This window comes from Epinephelus fuscoguttatus, linkage group LG17 (assembly GCF_011397635.1).
Source record: "Epinephelus fuscoguttatus linkage group LG17, E.fuscoguttatus.final_Chr_v1".
Taxonomy (NCBI): Eukaryota; Metazoa; Chordata; class Actinopteri; order Perciformes; family Serranidae; genus Epinephelus; species Epinephelus fuscoguttatus.
Genome location: NC_064768.1, coordinates 39,238,744 through 39,259,782, shown reverse-complemented (window position 1 = coordinate 39,259,782; position 21,039 = coordinate 39,238,744). Strand labels below are relative to the sequence as shown.

Below are 21,039 nucleotides of genomic sequence, written 5' to 3'. Positions count from 1 at the left end.
GGGACATAGTTGGTGGAGGGAAGGAGGCGAGGGGGGAGGGGCACAGTTGGAAAAGAACAAGAGAGCACATGAGGACAGCCAGAGATGATTGTTGTGTAGGGCTGTCCCCTGGATCAGTTCTTGGGAATAGAAGGTTTGGTGAGACACCTGTTGTGATAAATCAAAGCTTCAACAGACAGAGGAGGCACTTAAAGCAAAATAACAATTAGCCACTTCATTAGCAGCAGGTTGGAGTAACATTATAGCTAGAAAAAAATGCGCACATTGGCTCGCTGTAGAGTTGTGATATATCAGTTTCTAGGGCTGCCCCCCGACAGTACTCCAAGTCTGAGGCCATGGTTCTCTGTCGGAAACCAGTGGACTGCCCCCTCTGAGTTGGGAGAGAGTTACTGCCTCAAGTGAGGGAGTTCAACTATCTTGGGGTCTTGTTCATGAGTGAGAGTAGAATGGAGCGTGAGATGGGTCAGTGGTTTGGTGTTGCTTCTCCAGTGATGCAGGCCGGATCGTCGTGGTGAAGAGGGAGCTGAGTCAGAAAGTGAAGCTTTCGATTTACTGGGCCATCTACGTCCTGAGCTCTGGTCATGAGAGGTCATGAGCTCTGGGTAGTGACCAATAGAATGAGACTGCGGATACAAGCAACTGAAATGAGTTTCCTCTGTGAGGTGGCTGGGCTCAGCCTTAGAGATAGGGGGAGGAGTCAGACATCTGGAGGGAGCTCGGAGTAGAGCCGCTGCTCCTTCGCGTCAAAAGGGGTCAGTTGAGGTGGTTCAACATCTGATCAGGATCCTCCTGGGCGCCTCCTGTTAGAGGTGTTCTGGGCACGTCCCTCTGGTAGGAGGCCCCGGGGCAGACCCACAACACACTGGAGGGATTATATATCTCATCTGGCCTGGGAACACCTCAGGGTCCCCCAGGAGGAGCTGGAAAGCGTTGCTGGGGAGAGGGACGTCTAGAGTACTTTCTTCTTTCTTTGTTCTCCCTGTGTCAGCGTGGGTTTCCTCCAGGTGCTCCAGCTTCCTCCCACAGTCCAAAGACATGCAGGTTAATTGGTGACTCTAAATTGCCGGTGCGAATGGTTGTCTGTCTCAGTGTGTCAGCCCTGTGATAGTCTAGTGACCTGTCAAAGGAGTACCAAGCCAAGTGAGATTATTTTTGTGACTGGTAGTGGAAACAGCTATTGGCTTCAAGTCATGGCTCTAGATTGAGACAGCTCTGTGGGAGTTGTGGGAGTTAAATATAAGCTCTGACAGCAGAGGACACTGAAGAATCATTGGTTGAGTTGTCATTCGCAAGTCTAACTTTCTCTGGACAGGCCACAGATTTCTAGTTTTTCACTTTCTCCTTTCAAGTGGTTACACTTAAAACCAGCTTTTCATCACAGCAAGATATCCTCCATCATCTTAATTTTGGGAACAGGAAGGTTTCCTCTCCTGCAGCTCCTCTCTGTTGAAGCACCACTTTGTGATTAAGGCTGATAAGTCGGCTGTGGTTTTACATAAAAATGTTGCCTCATGCAGCTTTAAGAGGGTAATGATGGTATCATTGGCATTCCTCTCCCTCCTCCCGTCACTGGCTTGGCCCTCACTGCACCGCTGGCTTCAGTCGGTGAAGCCAGAGGACATATAGCATGAAAATGTCTCCTCCCTGTCTCGTACAAACTGCGACTTTGAAAACAGATGAACTGCTGCAGCACTCTGGTTAGCATCTGACAACAAAACCAACCATACAGCCCGAGCCAGTTCATGCCTGTAATATCCCAGAATACACTGAATGAGTGCTCTCTGTCCCTGGCCACAACAACCTGCAATCATCGATCCCTGAGGCAGTCTGGAGGTCACGGAAAAGAGCGGGACGTTCAGATTTTAAAGGGCAAAGAACAATTAAGTCACTATATGCAATAAAAATGCACTTTGGGACATTCTGCACAAGCCATCAACAAATCTGTTCTTTCTGTACTGAGATCACTTTGTATTTTTATCGTCAGTGTTGTCACATTTTTAATTGTAGGAGCACATGTTTTCCATATGGACAGTGAAATGAAAGTGAAAGAGAGGTCTCAGCTCTAAATCACGTCACGTGATGTGGGAGGGTAAAATAAGTACTTCTCTTCCTCGCTTAATAATCATTACTGAGATACAAGCAACTGAACTTTTAAGCCTCCAGCAGTCTAACGAGTGTAAGTCTGTATTTATACTGAGCAGCTCAGTGACTTAATTCTGGAGGAGAGCAAAAAGGGGCTTCATGATAATAATTATGAATAAAACATTAAATCTGGTGCAGTGTAACGGCTGGCTAACATGCAGTCAACCCTCTGGTATGAATCAAGACACGTTACTAGATCATCAAAAAGACAGGCCCAGCATAAATGAAGGGCATGTAACCTGACACTGGCATGACCTAAATATACAGCACGTCCATCAGCGAAGGTTGACGTTATGTTTCCCTGAAGTGCAAAGTCAGGATGAAACAGTAGCTGGGTGTCTTTGACTCTTGCTTTTCCAGTGAAGTCCATTTTGCGATGATTGATGGCTGCGCTAAAAACTGAAGACCCAAAAAACAGCACGGACATCCATAAATGATAAATACTGGGTGCTGGACAGAAGAAAAAATACAAATATACAAAAACAGGTCCGAACACCAGAAACTGCTCCTTTTGGAAACTTAAATCGTATCACCACATGTGACGTTTCAGACACATTTACAAGAATGCCAGCAGAGTATCACCTCGAATATCACGACTGAAACATCAGGTAAAAACTTATTTTCATATTCAAACCGCAAACCGACTGAGCTACAATGGCTGACGGTGCGACTAAACCCAAACGACCTCGTTATGATTCCCAAAAAGGCCAAGACAAAACTCGAGGCAAAGCAAGGGTCTATATAGGAGATGCTTTTGAACGGTGGAGACGGTTGAAAGCGGAGAAGAATTTGAAATCGGATGTCGAAGTGGCTACTCTTGTCCTCGACAGGCAAGCTTTAGCCAAAGTTGGCTAACTAGCATCATAGCTAGATGGGGATGGATTTCGAATACTTTCAACCGTTATTCATTTTTGATCATTCATTGTAGCCCATGTGCAGGTGGGTTATTGACCCAACTGATGTTTTTTGAGCAACAAACGTTAGCAGCACGGCGAGCAGCATTAGCAGTGTCCCGGTACATAGCATTAGCAGCCGACTTCTCCTCCGCTGTATCCCGGCAGCAGCGTTACCAGAAGAGTAGCCGGACTTGCTCGAACGGTCCGCTGGAAAACTGAAGATCAAGGATGCAGTGACGCAGCCCTGCCACGGCAGCCGCAATGGACAAACAAATCAGTCTCCAGCGTGCTGCTGTCCAGCAACCTCCAATCTGTAGGGGAGGGGGGGCGGACACGACTTGCGGCAGTATTTTGAATTTGAGTGCAGTAACCGTTTTGGCTTAATAGAGACAATTTCAAACACAAGTACACAAATCAGCTTCACTATAACTCGCAGCATTCACAGACAAACACTTGTCTTTATCTGGACACATTTTCCCCACAAATACAACATGCTAACGTTATTAGCACAAGCCTATGGCATTTTACACTGCATAAATTAGCCTAGCAGCTAGCTGAGATTTCCTCCGCTCATAGGAAGCCAGGGACAACAGCAACATTTAACAAAGGTAACGTTACAAACTTCAGCTCCATTACAGCTCACAAGGTTCACTGACAAAACAACTGTCTTATACTAAACATGTTTTCCAAACAAATACAACATGCTAACGTTATTAGCACAAGCCTATGGCATTTTACATTGTATAAATTAGCCTAGCAGCTAGCAGAGATTTCCTCTGCTCATATGAAGCCAGGATAAATCACACACAAGACTTAAAATGCTATTTTAGTGGAGGCTTTATTGTCTTCACAATTTATTGTTTCTTATCTGTGAAATTAAAGTAAATCAAAGCTTTGTTTCCACTGAGGGAAATGGTTTCAGCTTACAGAGACAGACAGGAGGTCTGCGTCACTGTGACACTGTGGAGTTACATTTCTGGGGAGGTGCACATCAGGGAACGGTGTTGATTCGATGCAGAAGTATACATCCTGCCTTAGTTTTCATTTAAAGAAGTGCTTTTTCATTCCTCATGATTACATTTACAGTTACCACAAAGTGGATATTAAATTGCTGGAATCAATATTTGTGTGTGTAGGTGAAAAGAGTGGGAGTGATATTATGTTTTTCCAGTGGTTAAGATGGTAGAGAAACCTCCTCTAATCACTCTGGGATCATTTGCAGTGTCACTGCCTGTATTCAAGTCTGAACCTGCATGCCTTTTACTATCTCCACCTCTGCCCCAAAGACCTATGGCCTACTTACTATTAACTCCCCTCTGCCTGGCACTGGGTGACCTACAGGCCTATATAAACACCACATCCACTCACCCCATTCACGTGAACCCATATTTAATGCACTCACACAAGCATGACCACCACACATCAGCCAAGCAGACAATCCACTAAAACACCAAGCCGAAGCGGAGGAAAAAAAGGGTTGGGGAGGGAGAATTTACGCCCTCTCCTCTCCACAAGCTGGACGCTTTCCAAACAGGATTCCCACGATTTTCCATGATGGCTGAAGGGATTTCTGGGAATATATTGGGGGCAGGCTAACACATATGTGTGTGTGTGTGTGTGTGTGTGTGTGTGTGGGGAGGGGGTTGTGAAAAAAGTGCTGAGCTGTGCTAAAAAAAAGGGGGGCGGCACTTAAACACTTGTCTATAACCTCTCCATCTGGAGAGCAGAGCCTGCAGTGATGAAGGGAGACAATGTCCTAGATGGAATGGAGATAGAGAGGGAGAGGGGGAATTTCTAGGAACACAGAAAGAACATTCAGCAGGCCAGCAAATGTGTTGTGGATGTGGAGACGTTTCTAAAAGAAACGTTTGAAGAAGGGGAATGAGTGAAATATGAACAGACCAGCGTCATGCATCTTTTACAACATAAAGAGTGGATAAATTGGGAGAGACTGGAGGATAATGACCATATTTCATTGTTTCTGAAAGGATCTGACACAGGTTGGACGAGGAGAGGACAGTTACCATGGTGATGTGGCAAATTTTGATTGGCTGAGCGTTGAAAGCCTGGAACAATCAGCTCGTCGGGCCTGCGAGAGGAAGTGCGGTCCATGCTTTCCTGTCAGAAAAAGGCACAAAAAAGAAAGATTTAATTTAAACAAAGCCAAAAACCGCGCAGTGGGTTTAACATGTCAGATGTTTCAGTGAAGGCTTAGACAACGTGTTATTTTCAGAGATCAGAGGGTCAAACAAAGGTTGGGTTCATGCTCCTGCTCTCGAGGAACATCAAGCCTCAAGTTCAAAGACCAGTGACACTCTGACCCTGTGGTGCTGTGGCTTTTTGACCCTCAGGCCTCTCCCTCTCTCTCTCTCTCTCCAACACACACACACACACACACACACACTTGCACACATACTCTTTTCAAACTCTCCTCACATGTGAAGCTCACATCAGATACTGATTTGTGATCCAAAAAAAAAAAAAAAAAAAAAAAAGAGAGCCGATCAATCATTTTCGGTGCAAAAACAAACCAGCCCAGGCACACTTATACAATCTCACACGTCTGGAGATGCACGCACACACTGCCAAGTTCCTCACACATTGTCTAATTTGAAGCAGCCTCGAGGCAAGAACGCTGCATAGGAAAAAGGGAGGGAAGAAAGCCAAACAAATTTTCAATCTTCCCTTTTCCAGGAAAAAGAAGAACGAGGAAGCATTGCTTCCAGGAACTGCTCGTGGCCAGAGGTCCTGTTGTGCATGTATGCACGCACACACACACACACACAGCTCCCCTCGGTGCTTCGAAAACATCCATAAATGCCCAGAGTAAGATTTATAGCTCTGAGAAGCAGCAGCCAAAAGCTTTCCAAGGAAGGCAGCTTGGCTGCAGGGCCTGTGTGCTGACAAAGAAAGTCTGCAGGCTCCAGCTCCAGCTAACTAGCGAGAGATACATCAACATGTTCACTAAATCCTCTCTGATATCGTACTCATTATGTAAGAGGCCACATGCAAACAATAAGGAGCATTACTCCAAACCCACAGACATGCGGACTCCTGCTCAAACACACGAGATAACCTCACATTAATCTCTTAAACTCTGCCGCATCCGCAGGTCGCTCCATCTGCACAAACTGACGTTGTACTGTCAGGCATTGTTTAAACCATGCCCATCACACACAAGGCTGCAGCCAGCAGCTGTTAGCTTAGCTTGGCATACAGACTGAAAACAGAGAAATAGTGAGCCTGACTCTGTGCACCTCTGAAGCTCATTAATTAAAGACGTGTTTGTTTAATCTGTACAAAAACTAAATGTTTTACAGTAGCCTCAGTGAGGTGCCAGACTATTTGTGGGCTGAAAGCAGTGACTTAATGGAGCTTAAACTTTACTTCACTTGATGGATAAAACAGAAAGGTTTCAGTTTTATGTTTTGTTTTTTGTAGAGATTAAACACACAAGATCAATACAACTATTTATCACAATTTTTCTTTTTAAAGGACAAAATATTTTCACCTTGTGCTACATTCCTGTTAATTAGCAAATCTTTGCATCAGAATAAGACTTTAAGTGAGATTTTTCTTCACCTGAATTAGGGCTGCAACTGAATAGCCAACCAAATGTTAGTCGACATGAAAGGCAATTAGTCAGCAAGATTTCATTGGTCACTTAGTTGCAGAAAACAAAACAAAAGAAACAAAACAAACATACCTAAGTTGCTCCTTGTCAGAATAAATCCAAACCTATATGACTGGACCATGTGTGACTTTACTTTGAAAGGACAGGCACAGGAAGTGTCCACGCTCAGCAGTCAGACAGGAGTCAGGTTAATTTCCAGGGCTGGTACCTGCGGTTATTCCACAGGCTAGTTAATAACATGTCGGGCAGGAAATCCAAAGTGTGGGATCATTTTGAGAAGGTGAAGGACGAACCCAAGGTGATATGTAAACTCATCTTCATTGGTCGACTACAAACATGACGTATCATCTGAAACATGGAGGAGACTAGTCCACTGATGGACCCTGATGAGGACTGTTGGTCCACTGGGAACAGTCTTAGTCGAGAGGGGGTGCAACAAACTAGCTTGAAGACATGGCCAAACCGAAGTATGACGCCGAATGTATTAAACTGTGTGGACCTTGAACTAATGACTAAGGAGAAATCTGGACCCCATGACTAGACCAGTTGGGAACCACCGATCTTGGATGTACTTCAATTCAATTTATTTACTTTTTGTTTACTTGGGAAACAAAATGCAGACTGCAGCGAATTTCTTCATTAAGATCTGCAGAAAAATTGGTCCACGCTTTTGTTACCTCAAGGCTGGATTACTGTAACTCTCTATTATCAGGTAGCTCTAGTAAGTCCTTAAAAACTCTCCAGCTAATTCAGAATGCAGCAGCACGTGTACTAACAGGAACTAAGAAACGAGATCATATCTCTCCTGTTTTAGCTTCTCTGCACTGGCTCCCTGTAAAATCCAGAATTGAATTTAAAATCCTACTGTTAACTTATAAAGCTCTAAATGGTCAAGCTCCGTCATATCTTAGAGAGCTCATAGTGCCATATTATCCCACCAGAACACTGCGCTCTGAGAACGCAGGGTTACTCGTGGTCCCTAAAGTCTCCAAAAGTAGATCAGGAGCCAGAGCCTTCAGCTATCAGGCTCCTCTCCTGTGGAATCATCTTCCTGTTACGGTCCGGGAGGCAGACACCGTCTCCACATTTAAGACTAGACTTAAGACTTTCCTCTTTGATAAAGCTTAGGATTTTGTTTTTTTTTTGTTGTTTTTTTTACATAAAATTATAGGTTATCAACAAACTGCTGTGTATGATGGTAACTAAACTGTAACTAAAGTTTCTCTGTGTGGACCACCCAAGGCCAACACTACTGGTCCACTTGGGAGACTGTCGGGCTGAAACGTTAGCCGACATGATGGTATATACTGTGCAATGTTAGAAATGTAGCCACCTGTTGAGATTTGGCAAAACCTTTTCTACTGCAGGAGCTATTCGAGGCGGAAGACGGAGCAAACCAGGGTTGGATTCTAATGTGATCATGGGATCTTGCGGCTGCCTTGCAAGCTAATGTAATCGGGCAGACATGGAGAAGTTGAAGTTGCAAACACAGAACACTTGAAATTATTAGTCAGGAACCTTAAAGTTTCTACTTTGAAAGTATTTAGTTTTACTGTTTGTTTTTTTTTTGGTTTTTACTGTTGTCTCTTGTGAGGTCGTTGTTTTTTGTTCATGTATCAGATGGTTTAGTCTTTTTAAACCATTTCTTAATTGAATCTGTAGAACAATGAATGTATCGTTACATACAGTACATCACTACTGTGATATAAAATTACATATACTGTGCTAGAAGATTATTTCCTTGGCCGTATCGCCTCTTCTAATGAGGGGCTTTTCTTAAAAAGGACTGCTTGCTATGACTCCCTGTCCTGCTGAAACTGAGGAGTCATCTCTTGTGGTCTTCTTGGATTTGAGTGAGTTATTTCTTGTCTTAAAGATACATTAGTTTGGCCCAATGTCATGTGTTGGAGTTAGCAGGACTTGTAGAGGAAATCTTAGGCCCCGCTCCCATCAGCTTGACACATTTGGGTTGCTCTGGATAGTCATGAATACTCTTGACATGTCTTTGATCGTGAGCAAGTGTCTCTCCTTTCACTCTATCGCTTGCAGCATTAACGTTGAGGCATTTCAACATACTTTCTCTAAGAGTATCGAGGCTAAGCTTCCTCGAAAGCACAAGCGCGAAGACTGAGTGTGCCCATTGCTGTGGTGACCGCTGCGCACAGCCGCTGACCTCTGACCTCTCAGGACTGAAAGAAAGAAAGAACTGTAAGTCCATGTTCCCAGACGGAGCAGACACGTTCAGGACTGCTGGCACAGAAACTGACGTTAGAGGGAGAGGATCTGTTGAACGCGTCATTCTTTCTGCTCCTCTGACCAGTTGCAGTCATAACTCAGCTGAGCTCCGAGTCTGTGGACTGCGGTTTCTCAGTGCTGTGCGGCTCATGTGTATGCACGTTAACACACTCATACATAAGGATACGGGAGGGAAAAACAGAAAGAGTTGCTGGCTGGTTCCTCGGAGACATCTCTGGCACTGATTCAAAGTTCTCACTAAGATAGATAGACACACACACACACACACACACACACATGCTTTGGAGACAGGCCTGGAACGCTGCCCAGATTCCCAAACATGCCCAGCGTTATGTATAGCGTTATGTAAGTTTACAGAAAGAGGCTCATTTGCTCCTTATCTATACACACTAAACCTTCAGTGACTGCCTACAGAGAGACTCCATGGTGTGTGTGTGTGTGTGTGTGTGTGTGCCATGCTGTGTCATGTCAACTGGCAAGCTTTACATAACACACACACACACACACACACACACACACACAGAGCAATGTTGTAACCCACTTCTCTCCCTCGGACTATCAAACTGTGTCTCTTCTCTGCTCGATGCAGGGTGGAGGAATGTTGTTTTCTATGGGGATTCAATTCACTATTCACTGCAGCCTTACTGGTGCAAAACCCTTTCCTGGAAGCTAACGTGAACCAATCCAACTTCATGTCAGCTCAGCGGGAGCTCAGCGGGAGCTCAGCGGTCCCACGGTTTGGGGTTAGCAGGGAGCTGAATTTTTGTACCTTCGCTAAGACGAATAAGGCAGCTGAGGCTACGTCACCTCCGACGTCCCGTCGGCCCCCAGCTAGACGTCACGCCATCAATCCCACGCTGTCACACGACAAAGCCCGTAGCTTGTTATTGTTGTTTGTTTAGCGCTCTATTTATAGACCTCCACGATGCTCTTTAACCAAATTCTTTAGGTTGCTGTGGGGTTGGAGAGGAGAAAAGCTGAGCTGGGAAACAAAGGGCTCATTCTGCAGGAGTTGGACAGTGGAGGTGGGTCTGTTGTGCTGCAGACGCCGTATTTCACCTAACTAGGCCAGGAGTCAGTGTGAAGCCAGCGGACTCACAGAGCCACTGTGCACATGCTGATACACACACTGAGGTTTGTACTACTATGATAGTGAGGATGTTCCTCTGAGGGACTGTTCTGTATTAATCAGAGGAGGAGGTGGCTGGCTGTGATGGGTTCTTATTTGTTTGTTTGTTTTGCTTTTTTTATCTTTAACCTCCCTGAAACTACAAATATCTTTCCTTGAGCCTCCCTGAGTGACCAGAGGAAAATGCATGACCCTCCCTCAACTATATATAAGCCCTCACCATCATTCATGAAGCAATTGGAGTCGATACAACGAGGAAACAGAACAGGATTAACCCTTTGAAACCTGAGGTCTGTTTTACAAAGCCAGTTCAACTCACGCAGGATATCTTCTCGTTATCTGGCCTGACTAACCCGTCACATTGTCCGTCTGGATAACCTGTACCACAAAGCTGGTTATCAACTAGTTCAGTCAACTCTGGGTTTTCCTACCCAGCCACGAGTGTGTTCATGTGGAAGAGGCGTGGCTCTTAATTACGAGTGACATCATCAGACCCTTGAATTAGGAGCTGATTAACAGTGTGTGGATTATTTCACTAATTAAATATGATGTGTTTTATCCTCGTTCTCATCACACAGGTGTCTCATGTTATTCTGAGCTGCAGTGATGAATCACAGTGTCAAATATCAACACGGTCACTGCGACTAAAATAAACTTTGCATCAGTTTATGTGCCCTGGAACAATAATATGAATCTACTAACCTCTAACAACATATAGGCTCCTCTTTTTTACCTGAGACTCTGGACTTTGGCCAGCTGTTCAGCATCAGTTACCATGGTGATTTATACTGCTAAGAAGAGAACCAGTGTTGTAGTGCAGAAAACCAAGAGTTAACCCTGAAGTTACCTCGCTAACTCCAAATCCTTCTTTGCAGCACAGGCCTCAGGAGTGACATCACTGTTCTTGTGCTGCTTTCAGATGCCTTTCGCAAGCATTTAAACCTTTTTAAGAAAATTTGTGCAACTAATTTCCAAAACATGGCAAAAAAGGCCCCGAGCGACGTGGCAAGAATGTCCCACAAATTGCAAAAAACAAAATAAGAAATTACCTAAAAGGGAAAAAAAGAAAAAAAATGTCATTATTATTACATTTTAAAATTATGTTACAGAATTATTATAATTTTTAAGCACTCTACCCAGGTCGTATCCTTTTCTGTTTGTTTTTAACTTTTTTCTCTTTTTTTTTTAAATTCATTTTCTTGTTTTTAATTTTCTCTTTTTCTTGCCAATTCTTCGGGTCATTTCTTCTGTATTTGCTCTTGGCTTCTTCCAATGTTTTTAAAAGACATCAAGCAAACTTGCTGAAGTTTCAAAGGGTCAAGAGTCAACTTAAAAATATATATATATATCTGAAGCAAAATGCAAGTCCTCTTTTCAGATTATATCATTATTACTCATGTTTTCATAGTTTCTAGCTGTGATAAGTGTGCCCTTTTGGCGATTATTATTTTTTTATTTTATTTATTATGTTTATTATCTGTTTATTTATTTATTATTGATTTATTCTTTTTAAATTTTATTTATTTATTTATTTTTGCCATTTAAACCCACTGGTTTGGGTTTTGGGGGGCATTTATAATAAATAGAAAATACAACCATTTAAAGTTGTAAGTCCTTTCCCCAAGCAAAAATAGAAAACATAAGTCTAAAAATTTTATTTAATACACCTCCCCCGTTTTGCACCACCTTCTCCCCCCTCATAAATAATGAACAGTCCCTAACTACAGGCTTCCCTGACTCCTAATTCAAACCTGAACCCTTTCAAACCAGAGCAAAATTCCAAACTAAAGCTGCACTAATCAGTGTTATTAATAGGTGTAACATGCACAGCTTCACTCTAACAGAGGAAAGGATGCAGATGCACATAAAACATATAAAATATTTACCTGGTAGTTTGAGTGACGTAAGAAGTAGTCAGGGCATCCCGCTAAGGCCATGGTGTTCCTTCAGTATTCCCTCTGTAGGGAATGGCACCCTCTGGTCTCACCAGCACCCTGATCAGGAAGGAAGAACAGCAAAGAAAACACACTGAATGAAAAAGTGCCTGAACAAAGATTACAGGAGAAAAACACAAATTCACAAACTGAACCAAATGATAAAGGAAAAAAACAGAAGAGTGATGAAGCAACTCACAAAACAAGTGAATAAACAAACTTAACAAACACGATGCTACAACTTTGTAAAAACCAGGATCTATTTGGTTTCCTACAAGACAAGAAACTAAAACCCTGCACCCGTCTCTCTGCTAAAGACAAGACAAAGCCTGCAAGAAGGGAATGAATGTGCGTCCATGGATGAACATGTGCACACCGAATCCAATGTAAACACAGCCATTGTGTATGAAACACACACACACAAGTCAGTTCCCAAACAAAGCCTGGGGCTTAAGACTAAATAAGAAAGCCTCTCGGAGCTAGCAACACTCACCACCTGCAGACTGAAGGGGACGGCAAGAAGAGGAGAAGAGAGGGAGAGCCTTTCTGAAGGGACTTGAAATAGGAGTCGGCTATTTCCACTGCATTGTGCAGCATTATCTGCTGTGAGTAAGTACCGGGAAGTTGTGCGTGTGTGTGTTTGTGGGGATACAAACACACACTGCAATACATTTCCATTCCAAGCTGTTCAGCATCGAGTCTTCTGTTGCTTATGAAAATCAATGTATTTTGCTGCATTGTTGCAGAGTGACAGTTTTGAAGCACGTAGCCTTTAAAGACATAGTTCACATTTTTGGATGTGGGGTTGTGTGAGGTACTTACCCATATCTGGTGTATTACCTGCAATAGATGGCAGTTTGGAGAAGCAGATGGGAGTACCACTACTGAAGCTAAGCAATGTTCTGCTGTGGATGTGGGTTAGCAGCGAAATCTAGTTTAGCCACTTAAAAAAAGCTACCTGAAAAAATCAGTATTTGTTGTTCACACACTAATCAATTTTAATTAGTTGTAGTTTATTGATCGGTGCTTTAAGATAAGACTGATGTTTGCTCCCTCAACATAGTTCTACTTTGTTTTATTTCAGGGAGCCTTTGTAACACCTGGCCAGGTACAACGGATGAAAATTAGCCTTTGGCTAAATCTAGCATATTTACAGAAATGTCTATTAATATGCTCTGTCCCTTCAAATAAACAAATAAATAAAAAATAAATAAAAATAAATAAAAATGTATTTATAAAAATACAAATAAATGCGACGCAGGTAAAACCATTGTTTTCCTATGATACGGCGCGTCTGGCCGGGGTCCAAGCATCTTTTTAGACGGGCGTTTTTCCGGCGTCTTTTGAGACGGGCGTTTTTGTAGACGCTTCTTTTTAGACACCCGTAGATGCTGGAAAGTTAAAATATTTTCAACTTTTTGAGCGTCAGATGCCAGTAGCACCATTCATCATTGTCATCATTGGCCCAGGCAGCCAATCAAATCCTCCTTCCTGTTTTGTTGTGGCAGTTACGGCAGTTTGGTCAGTTACGAGCGACAGACAACACAATGCAATCTGAAGACGAGAAATTTATCCTGACAATATTTGATTTTTAAGAATTAAACAACACACGCACACCTCAGTACTTGAACAAACACAGGAGGGGACACGCATGGAGCTGTGTGAGCAGAGCAACGAATTTGTCTGGTGAGTACAATGTAATTGATGACGACGATAATATGCTAGCTAGCTAGCTAGGTACCAATTGATGTCTTAGGTTGTCTAATTTGATAAGACACCACTACCTTAGTGCTAGCTTAAAAAATTAGTAGGCCACAGCCTTTTAAAGACAGGAATGTCTGCCTCCAGTTATTTGCAGCGATTGCATGAGGGTGACCAAAGCCCTCCCTTAGGGGTGTCACTGGATATTATGATATCTAGTTAGATATCTAGATTATAGTCTCATATTACGATGTTCACATTCTCACCCCGACCTCGTCACATATCGTTGTTTGGTCATGGACTTTCCACGTCCACATATGACGTCCAAGGTACCCTGGGTGTGTTGGTTGTTGACGTTCTGGGACGCCGTGTCAACTTCAGCCTGTTACATGCATTGTCTGTTTTCAAAATACACTTCTGTTTTCACAGGAAATGTACAGTTTGCATACAGTCTCTTTCAAAATAAAAGCACTACGTTGGTACAACGCCGTGAATTGATGTTTTTTTTCCTTCAACAACACATGCACGTGGTTGGGTTTAGGGAAAAAAAACAGGGTTTGGTTTTACAATCACACCGTAAGTGAACACCCGCCCTCAGACTTCCGGACTAAACTTTCGTTGTTGTCCAGTGGCAATTTCCCCCTGATGCTGCCAGGAGTGTTTAATGGTGACCGGAATTATATCATGCCGTTTGTCTTTTTTTTCCCGTCAGTGTCTGACACAGGAGGTCACTGACCAAGCACCAGGTTTCAGCAATTTTTGACTCAGACCGGGTTGGAGGGCGAGGTAAAGTGGTGATAATACTCTCAATATAGTGTCCACTTAGGCTGCTTTCACACCTGCCCTGTTTGGTTCTGTTCAGTTCAACTCAAGTTCATTTGCCCCCTTCGTGCGGTTCATCTGTGCAGGTGTGAACACACCAAAACAACCGGACCGAGACCTTCTTGAAGAGGTGGTCTCAGTCCGGTTCCAAAGGAACTCTGGTGTGGTTGGTTTGTGGTGAGAAGGTGTTCCGACCTGGATGTGAAGCAACTGCAGTCACATGACACATTGTTTGGGTTAAACATGAGCATGTTACAGTCCTGGAGGATTATTAATGTGCACCTCCTCCTGTACTGCCTTAATATGCACATTCAGCACATCCAATGCATCAAAACATTGTTTTCTAGTTGGAGCCGCGTTTGCCTCGTTTTCAAACTGTATGCTTTGACTAAAATGAACAATGACAGCAATATAGTCCACGATGAGCAGCGCTAAAATCAACCTGCGTAGTTGTCCCTCCATTGTGACATTAGAAAGTGTCACATTTATCTTGCAAGTGTACTCTTCTTCAACGTTTGCTTTACTTCCTGGATTTTTCCCACATGGAAATTCTGACCAATCAAGAGCAGCTTTCTCACACAAGGCATTTGATCTGGTCCTCTTGTAAATGCTGCCGTGAGAACACCAACCAACTCTAGGCAATTACACAACTCTGGAACAACATGAGTCCCTGATTCAGACCAGAGGAGACCACTCTAGGGCTGACAGCAGCCTCAGATTGATATGGATGCTTTAGTCAGGCTTATTTTGTGTGTGGCTAAATCTGTTTTGCTGCTAACCCACATCCACAGCACGTACATTGTTTAGCTTCTGTGGTGTTACTCCCATCTGCTTCTCCAAATTGGACATTGACTATGGACCTCATACAACCCCACTTCAAAAAAATCCAAACTATCCCTTTAAGCGAGTTAAAACAACAACAGTCCAACTCGCAGCTACACCCCTAAATTCATTCCAACTGCTTCAACATGAGAATAAATGGGCTCCTTGGCTCTGCATTGTGTCGTTTTTGAATCAGACTTCTATCTAAATTTGTTTCATTGTTTTGGCTGGAAAATCCTGCTGGTGGAAATCCCAGATCGCCATCAAAATCTTATCGACTGCTCCCTTTAAGGACTCCTATCTGCCCACCCAATTTCACGGATGGCTGCAAAAACATGGTGAAGATGTCCAGCTCATCCTGTCAATTCAAGAAAAATACAAATGCTCCACAAAGGAAGGAATGACTTGTTAAGATGGATATTTCTGCAGCCCACATACAAATTTCAGGGAAGTGCTGCAACCGATACTCCTTCCAACAAAGGTTCGGAAAACTGAATCTACACACACATGCACACACTGAACTCTGCATCTCTCTCACTAAATAGCTCCACTCACTCTTTGACTGCTGGTTTCTCTTCACTTTCTCTCCCAGCATGTCTCCATTGTACAGGTCATTATATAACAGATATCAGATGGTTCAAACAATATCTCTTCTTCCTCCTCCTCTCTTCTCCCTCTCTTTTCACCCCACTAATTACTGTTTCCACTGGGGCTCTGCTATCTTTAGGTCGCTCTGCTGACTGAGAATCTGTGTCTAAATGTGTGTGCACAGTTGCACACATGTTGAAAAGACAGCCTCTCCGCTACTGATAATTGCACACTTTTTCCTTCTTACTGCAACCGCTTTTATATCTCACACGTTCTTGCATAGGCTCATGCGTGTGTTCACACCAATCAAACTGCCGCCTGGCCAAAAGGGCAAGCTTGGCTGATCGTATGTGTGGCTAATAGGCCTGAGAGCGAAGCCAAAGCTCCGAGTGCTTGACATTTGCTGACATTTGTGGTTCCTCCTGCAGAGAAAGGGAGTAATTCAGCTTTACTGGTCAAACGGGGAGATCTGGAGAATTAAATGGGGCAGGGAGCAACTTAATAATGCCACACGTGTGAGTGTGTGTGTGTGTGTGTGTGTGTGTGTGTGGATACAACATGCCACACTTCTACATCTTTCCAAGTGTAAGTGAGCTCAGATGGTGACACTGAGTGCAGTTAGTAGCAGGTTTTTTCTCATCAAAACAAGACAAGCACTGCATAGCAACCTGCCCGGTGACGCTCTTTAACTGCACACTACCCACCTGCAGCTGTACTTTACAAACAGTAGTATAACTCTGCCACTCAGGGCCTCTTAAAGACCTTAATGTTTCCTGATCCTAAACAGACCTGCAGTCTTCTTTATGCACCAGGAAGGAAGGAAGGAGGAAGTTTAGCAGCATGCAGAGATTAGCCTACATTAAGTCACAGCTAATGGAGCTTTATGACAGACCATCAACACACACACACACACTCAGAGAGAAAGACACTCAGCTTATCCTCCTTGATGCAGCCCTTCTGCTTGTATGTGCTGTGGGGTGGGTTCAGATAACTCCCTCACAGAGTAGCAATTAGTGGAAGAAACCAAAGTGCAGCTACAGTGAGGAGATGAAACAGTCACTGATGGAGACGGACTTGTGTCAAGCTTTGTCCCTCCACTGTCACCACTGACTGCAGAGATGTGTTAGAAAATACCTCCAGCTGGTGGTCTTTATAAAGTCTCCTCGTGCACAGATGCATGCTCTGTATGTCTGCCTGGAGGGGCTGGACTCCATACAGTAGTGTGACAGACCCTTTCATATCTAGTGACTTAGTATCTGGTGCCACAGCTAAAAATATCACCAACTAAAGCGCTGGTAAAGTAAGTTAGAAAGCGTCTCCCCTGCTCTGCATCCACATGCACGACCATCGACACTGAGTTAAACCATATGCCTTCTATGCTGAGTTTCCAAACAAGTAACCGAGGAGCTTACTGTGATCAGAGGGCAGCACGCAGCTCAGGAATCGTGTCCAGCAGCAGCAGCAGCACCCGGCGCGCCTCGTCCGTCCTCGTCTGGAGCTCCACGCAAACTGCTTCCACCCAGAAAACTCCGTCCGCTGTTCAGCCGCCTTCACCTTGTTCCCCCCGGAGGTGCGCTCCTCTGCACACGTACACACACTCACGTACACACACACACACGCACACACAAACACACATGCACCGCTCTCAACCTGCACTTTTCGACCAGCTGACTCCTCTCGCTTGCTCTCCACACACACACACACACATACACACACACACACACACACAGAAGGAAACCTCCTCTCTCCGCCCCGCCCTACTCACAACAGCACACTGCAAAAAATCCCGCAGCCACTTTTTTTTTTTTACAGTTTTCAAATCTTCTGTTCAGCACAGCACATTAGAGAATAAATATTTATCCCCAAAGAGTTTTAATAACTTTCTGAAGTTGTAACTTTATATTGAAAGCATTTTACTATTTTTAAAACTAAAAGGTGACATTTTTGCAGTGTTATTTTAACCTATGATTTTTAACAAATTGAATTTATACTTCTACATCGAATACCTGATAGCTAGAAATGTAACTGCACAGTGTCACAGTGACGCAGACCTCCTGTCTGTCTCTGTAAGCTGAAACCATTTCCCTCAGTGGAAACAAAGCTTTGATTTACTTTAATTTCACAGATAAGAAACAATAAATTGTGAAGACAATAAAGCCTCCACTAAAATATCATTTTAAGTCTTGTGTGTGATTTATCCTGGCTTCATATGAGCAGAGGAAATCTCTGCTAGCTGCTAGGCTAATTTATACAATGTAAAATGCCATAGGCTTGTGCTAATAATGTTAGCATGTTGTATTTGTTTGGAAAACGTGTTTAGTATAAGACAGTTGTTTTGTCAGTGAACCTTGTGAGCTGTAATGGAGCCGAATTTTGTGACGTTACCTTTGTTAAATGTTGCTGTTGTCCCTGGCTTCATATGAGTAGAGGAAAGCTCCGCTAGCCGCTAGGCTAATTTATGCAATGTAAAATGCCTTAGGCTTGTGCTAATAACGTTAGCATGTTGTATTTGTTTGGAAAACGTGTTTAGTATAAGACAGTTGTTTTGTCAGTAGCTATGTTTCCATCCAAAACAGATTCAAATCATTGGGAAATGCGCATTAAAAGAAGTACGAATCCTGTGTGTTTCCATTAAATGTACGGACTTGGTGAAAACTACGAACTCGTGCGAGTTTTCCGCAGAACCGGAAACAAAACAAGTCTCACATTCTTCTTCTTCTATGTTTTCTGGCGGTTGGCAACCAGCTTGTAAATGCATTACCGCCTTCCCGACCCGGAGTGTGGATATCACCATGGAGAGAGGTGCGCTACATCGGACTTAATTCGAACATAACTGTTTCCATCCCCCGTTTTGCAAATCAACATTTTTTCAAATCAACCAAAACCCGGCTAAAGCGAGCATATTTTAGTTTGTGCGAATCAGGGGATTTTAATTCGAATTTTGGCGTTTCCATCATAATTTTCCAATGCGATACTTCTAGATGCGCATCTAAACAGGCTGATGGAAACATGGCTACTGAACCTTGTGAGCTGTAATGGAGCTGAATTTTGTAGCGTTACCTTTGTTAAATGTTGCTGTTGTCCCTGGCTTCATATGAGAAGAGGAAAAGTCCCCTAGCTGCTAGGCTAATTTATACAATGTAAAATGCCATAGGCTTGTGCTAAAAACATTAGCATGTTGTATTTGTGGGGGAAATGTGTCCAGATAAAGACAAGTGTTTGTCTGTGAATGCTGTGAGTTATAGTGAAGCTGATTTGTGTACTTGTGTTTGAAACTGTCTCTATTAAGCCATGTTTAATGTGTGTTTAATGTGTGTTTTGAATCAACTAAACTTTACAGCACTTCACAGAAACCCCACCACCAACTAGTGTTTTGGAGGTGTAACTGCATTGTGACAAGTATAAATGCTCACAACGGTGTAGGCGCTAATCAGTGACAGAGTCATCATGACATGTAACCTGCAGACACATTCAGTTTATCACGTACACGACAAGCCCACCACTAGAACAAAACAAACCCACCAACTAGGGGTGGGGGAAAAATCAGTTCTTAGATGCATCGCGATGTGAACATGGACGATTCGGCATCGATTCACAAATGTCAACAATCTTTATGTAAATATTTGTTTGTTTGTTTGTTTGTTTGTTTATTTAGCACATATTTAAAAAAGTCAACATTACAATTACCATAAAAAAGTTGCCAATCAGTAATACAATTACCATTAAAACAATTTACAGTCGGTGATATAAGAACTTCTTTTTAAGAAAATTTTTTTAAAAAAAATAGAACAATGGGGAACATGCAAGGAGGTCCAAAAACCCCTCAAGGGGCTTGACAAGAGGACTTCCCTAAATAAACATTAAATTAGACATTGTCATGTGCATAAAGGCATGATATCACACTCACACCCACACCCTCACACACACGCACGCACACACAGATACAGAGATCAGGTCGTTGTTATTGATATAGCAAGAAATGTTTCACAGATTCTTTAAATGATTCATAAGAAAGTTTAACAAAGTGGGGTGGAAGAGAATTCCATAACATGGAACCTCTGTGAGAAATCTTAAATTGGGATGAAATAGTTCTCGAATGAGGACGTCGGAGCTGGGATGCTTTTCGGGTTAAATGATTGTGAAATTGATTGATTGTTGTTGTTGAAATGCTTAACGACAGCACTGAAGTCAAGTGATCGCAGTGTAGTTCAATTATAGCTTAACATCAGGTTTTTGCTTATGACAACTGCATTTATGCTTCAGAAACCATAAGTGGCTTTCTTAGGATTATCTTGCTGAACAAAACGTGTAAATATCATTAATGTTGTTTACCACAGAGCTTATTTTCTGCAATAATCCAAAAACCTTGTGGAAAAATCCTGTTGGCTCTTTGTCGTCCCTGCTGCACTCTGTAAACTCTAAACTTTTAAATGTAAACAGGTGCTTTAAAAAGTAAGATAATGTTGTTTTGACTGTAATACCCCCGTAGGAACTTTAGAGTTTGCCTGTCTTGTTAGTCGACAGGTAAATATGAGTGATGAGGTATAACATAAAGTACATGCTGCAGGCTATAATGCAGCTGCACACTGTAGTCCTGCAGCAGTGACACCACAGGGATGGATTACTGTGAGTTGGTACAGCTATGTGACCCGCCCTCTAGCTACATGACTTGTCCATCATACCAACACGTTAGTCCACGGGTTCATTTCAATACCTGATCTCACATCCATGTTTCCCTCACCTGTGTCTCTTCCTTGTGTCTTAGCTCTGTACTCGTAAGACATAGGGGAGAGATGCAAGGGTTAGATTTGAAGAGAGAAGAAACAAGGGAATGTGTCTTTAGGGAAATGAGGCGTATTTTCCTCGAAAGCATCACAAGCATTCAAAACACACAACAAACACACATTAAACACACGTTAAACATGGCTTAATGGAGTCAGTTTCAAACACGAGTACACAAATCAGCTTCACTATAACTCGCAGCATTCACAGACAAACACTTGTCTTTATCTGGACACATTTTCCCCACAAATACAACATGCTAACGTTATTAGCACAAGCCTATGGCATTTTACATTGCATAAATTAGCCTAGCAGCTAGGGGACTTTTCCTCT

At 43.0% G+C, this 21,039-nt stretch overlaps 1 protein-coding gene across 1 annotated transcript in view; it reads right to left on the bottom strand.

The window, feature by feature from the left end:
* Positions 1-17,611, bottom strand: part of LOC125904552 (growth factor receptor-bound protein 10-like) — a 60,472-nt gene extending 42,861 nt beyond the window's left edge. The window contains exons 1-3 of the mRNA XM_049602029.1: positions 17,337-17,611; positions 11,944-12,051; positions 5,063-5,156 (exon numbers count right to left, since the gene is read on the bottom strand). Coding sequence (XP_049457986.1) covers positions 5,063-5,156; positions 11,944-11,994 — 145 coding nt within the window. The 5' untranslated portion in view covers positions 11,995-12,051; positions 17,337-17,611. The remainder of the gene's footprint in view (positions 1-5,062; positions 5,157-11,943; positions 12,052-17,336) is intronic.
* Positions 17,612-21,039: the final 3,428 nt, after the last annotated feature.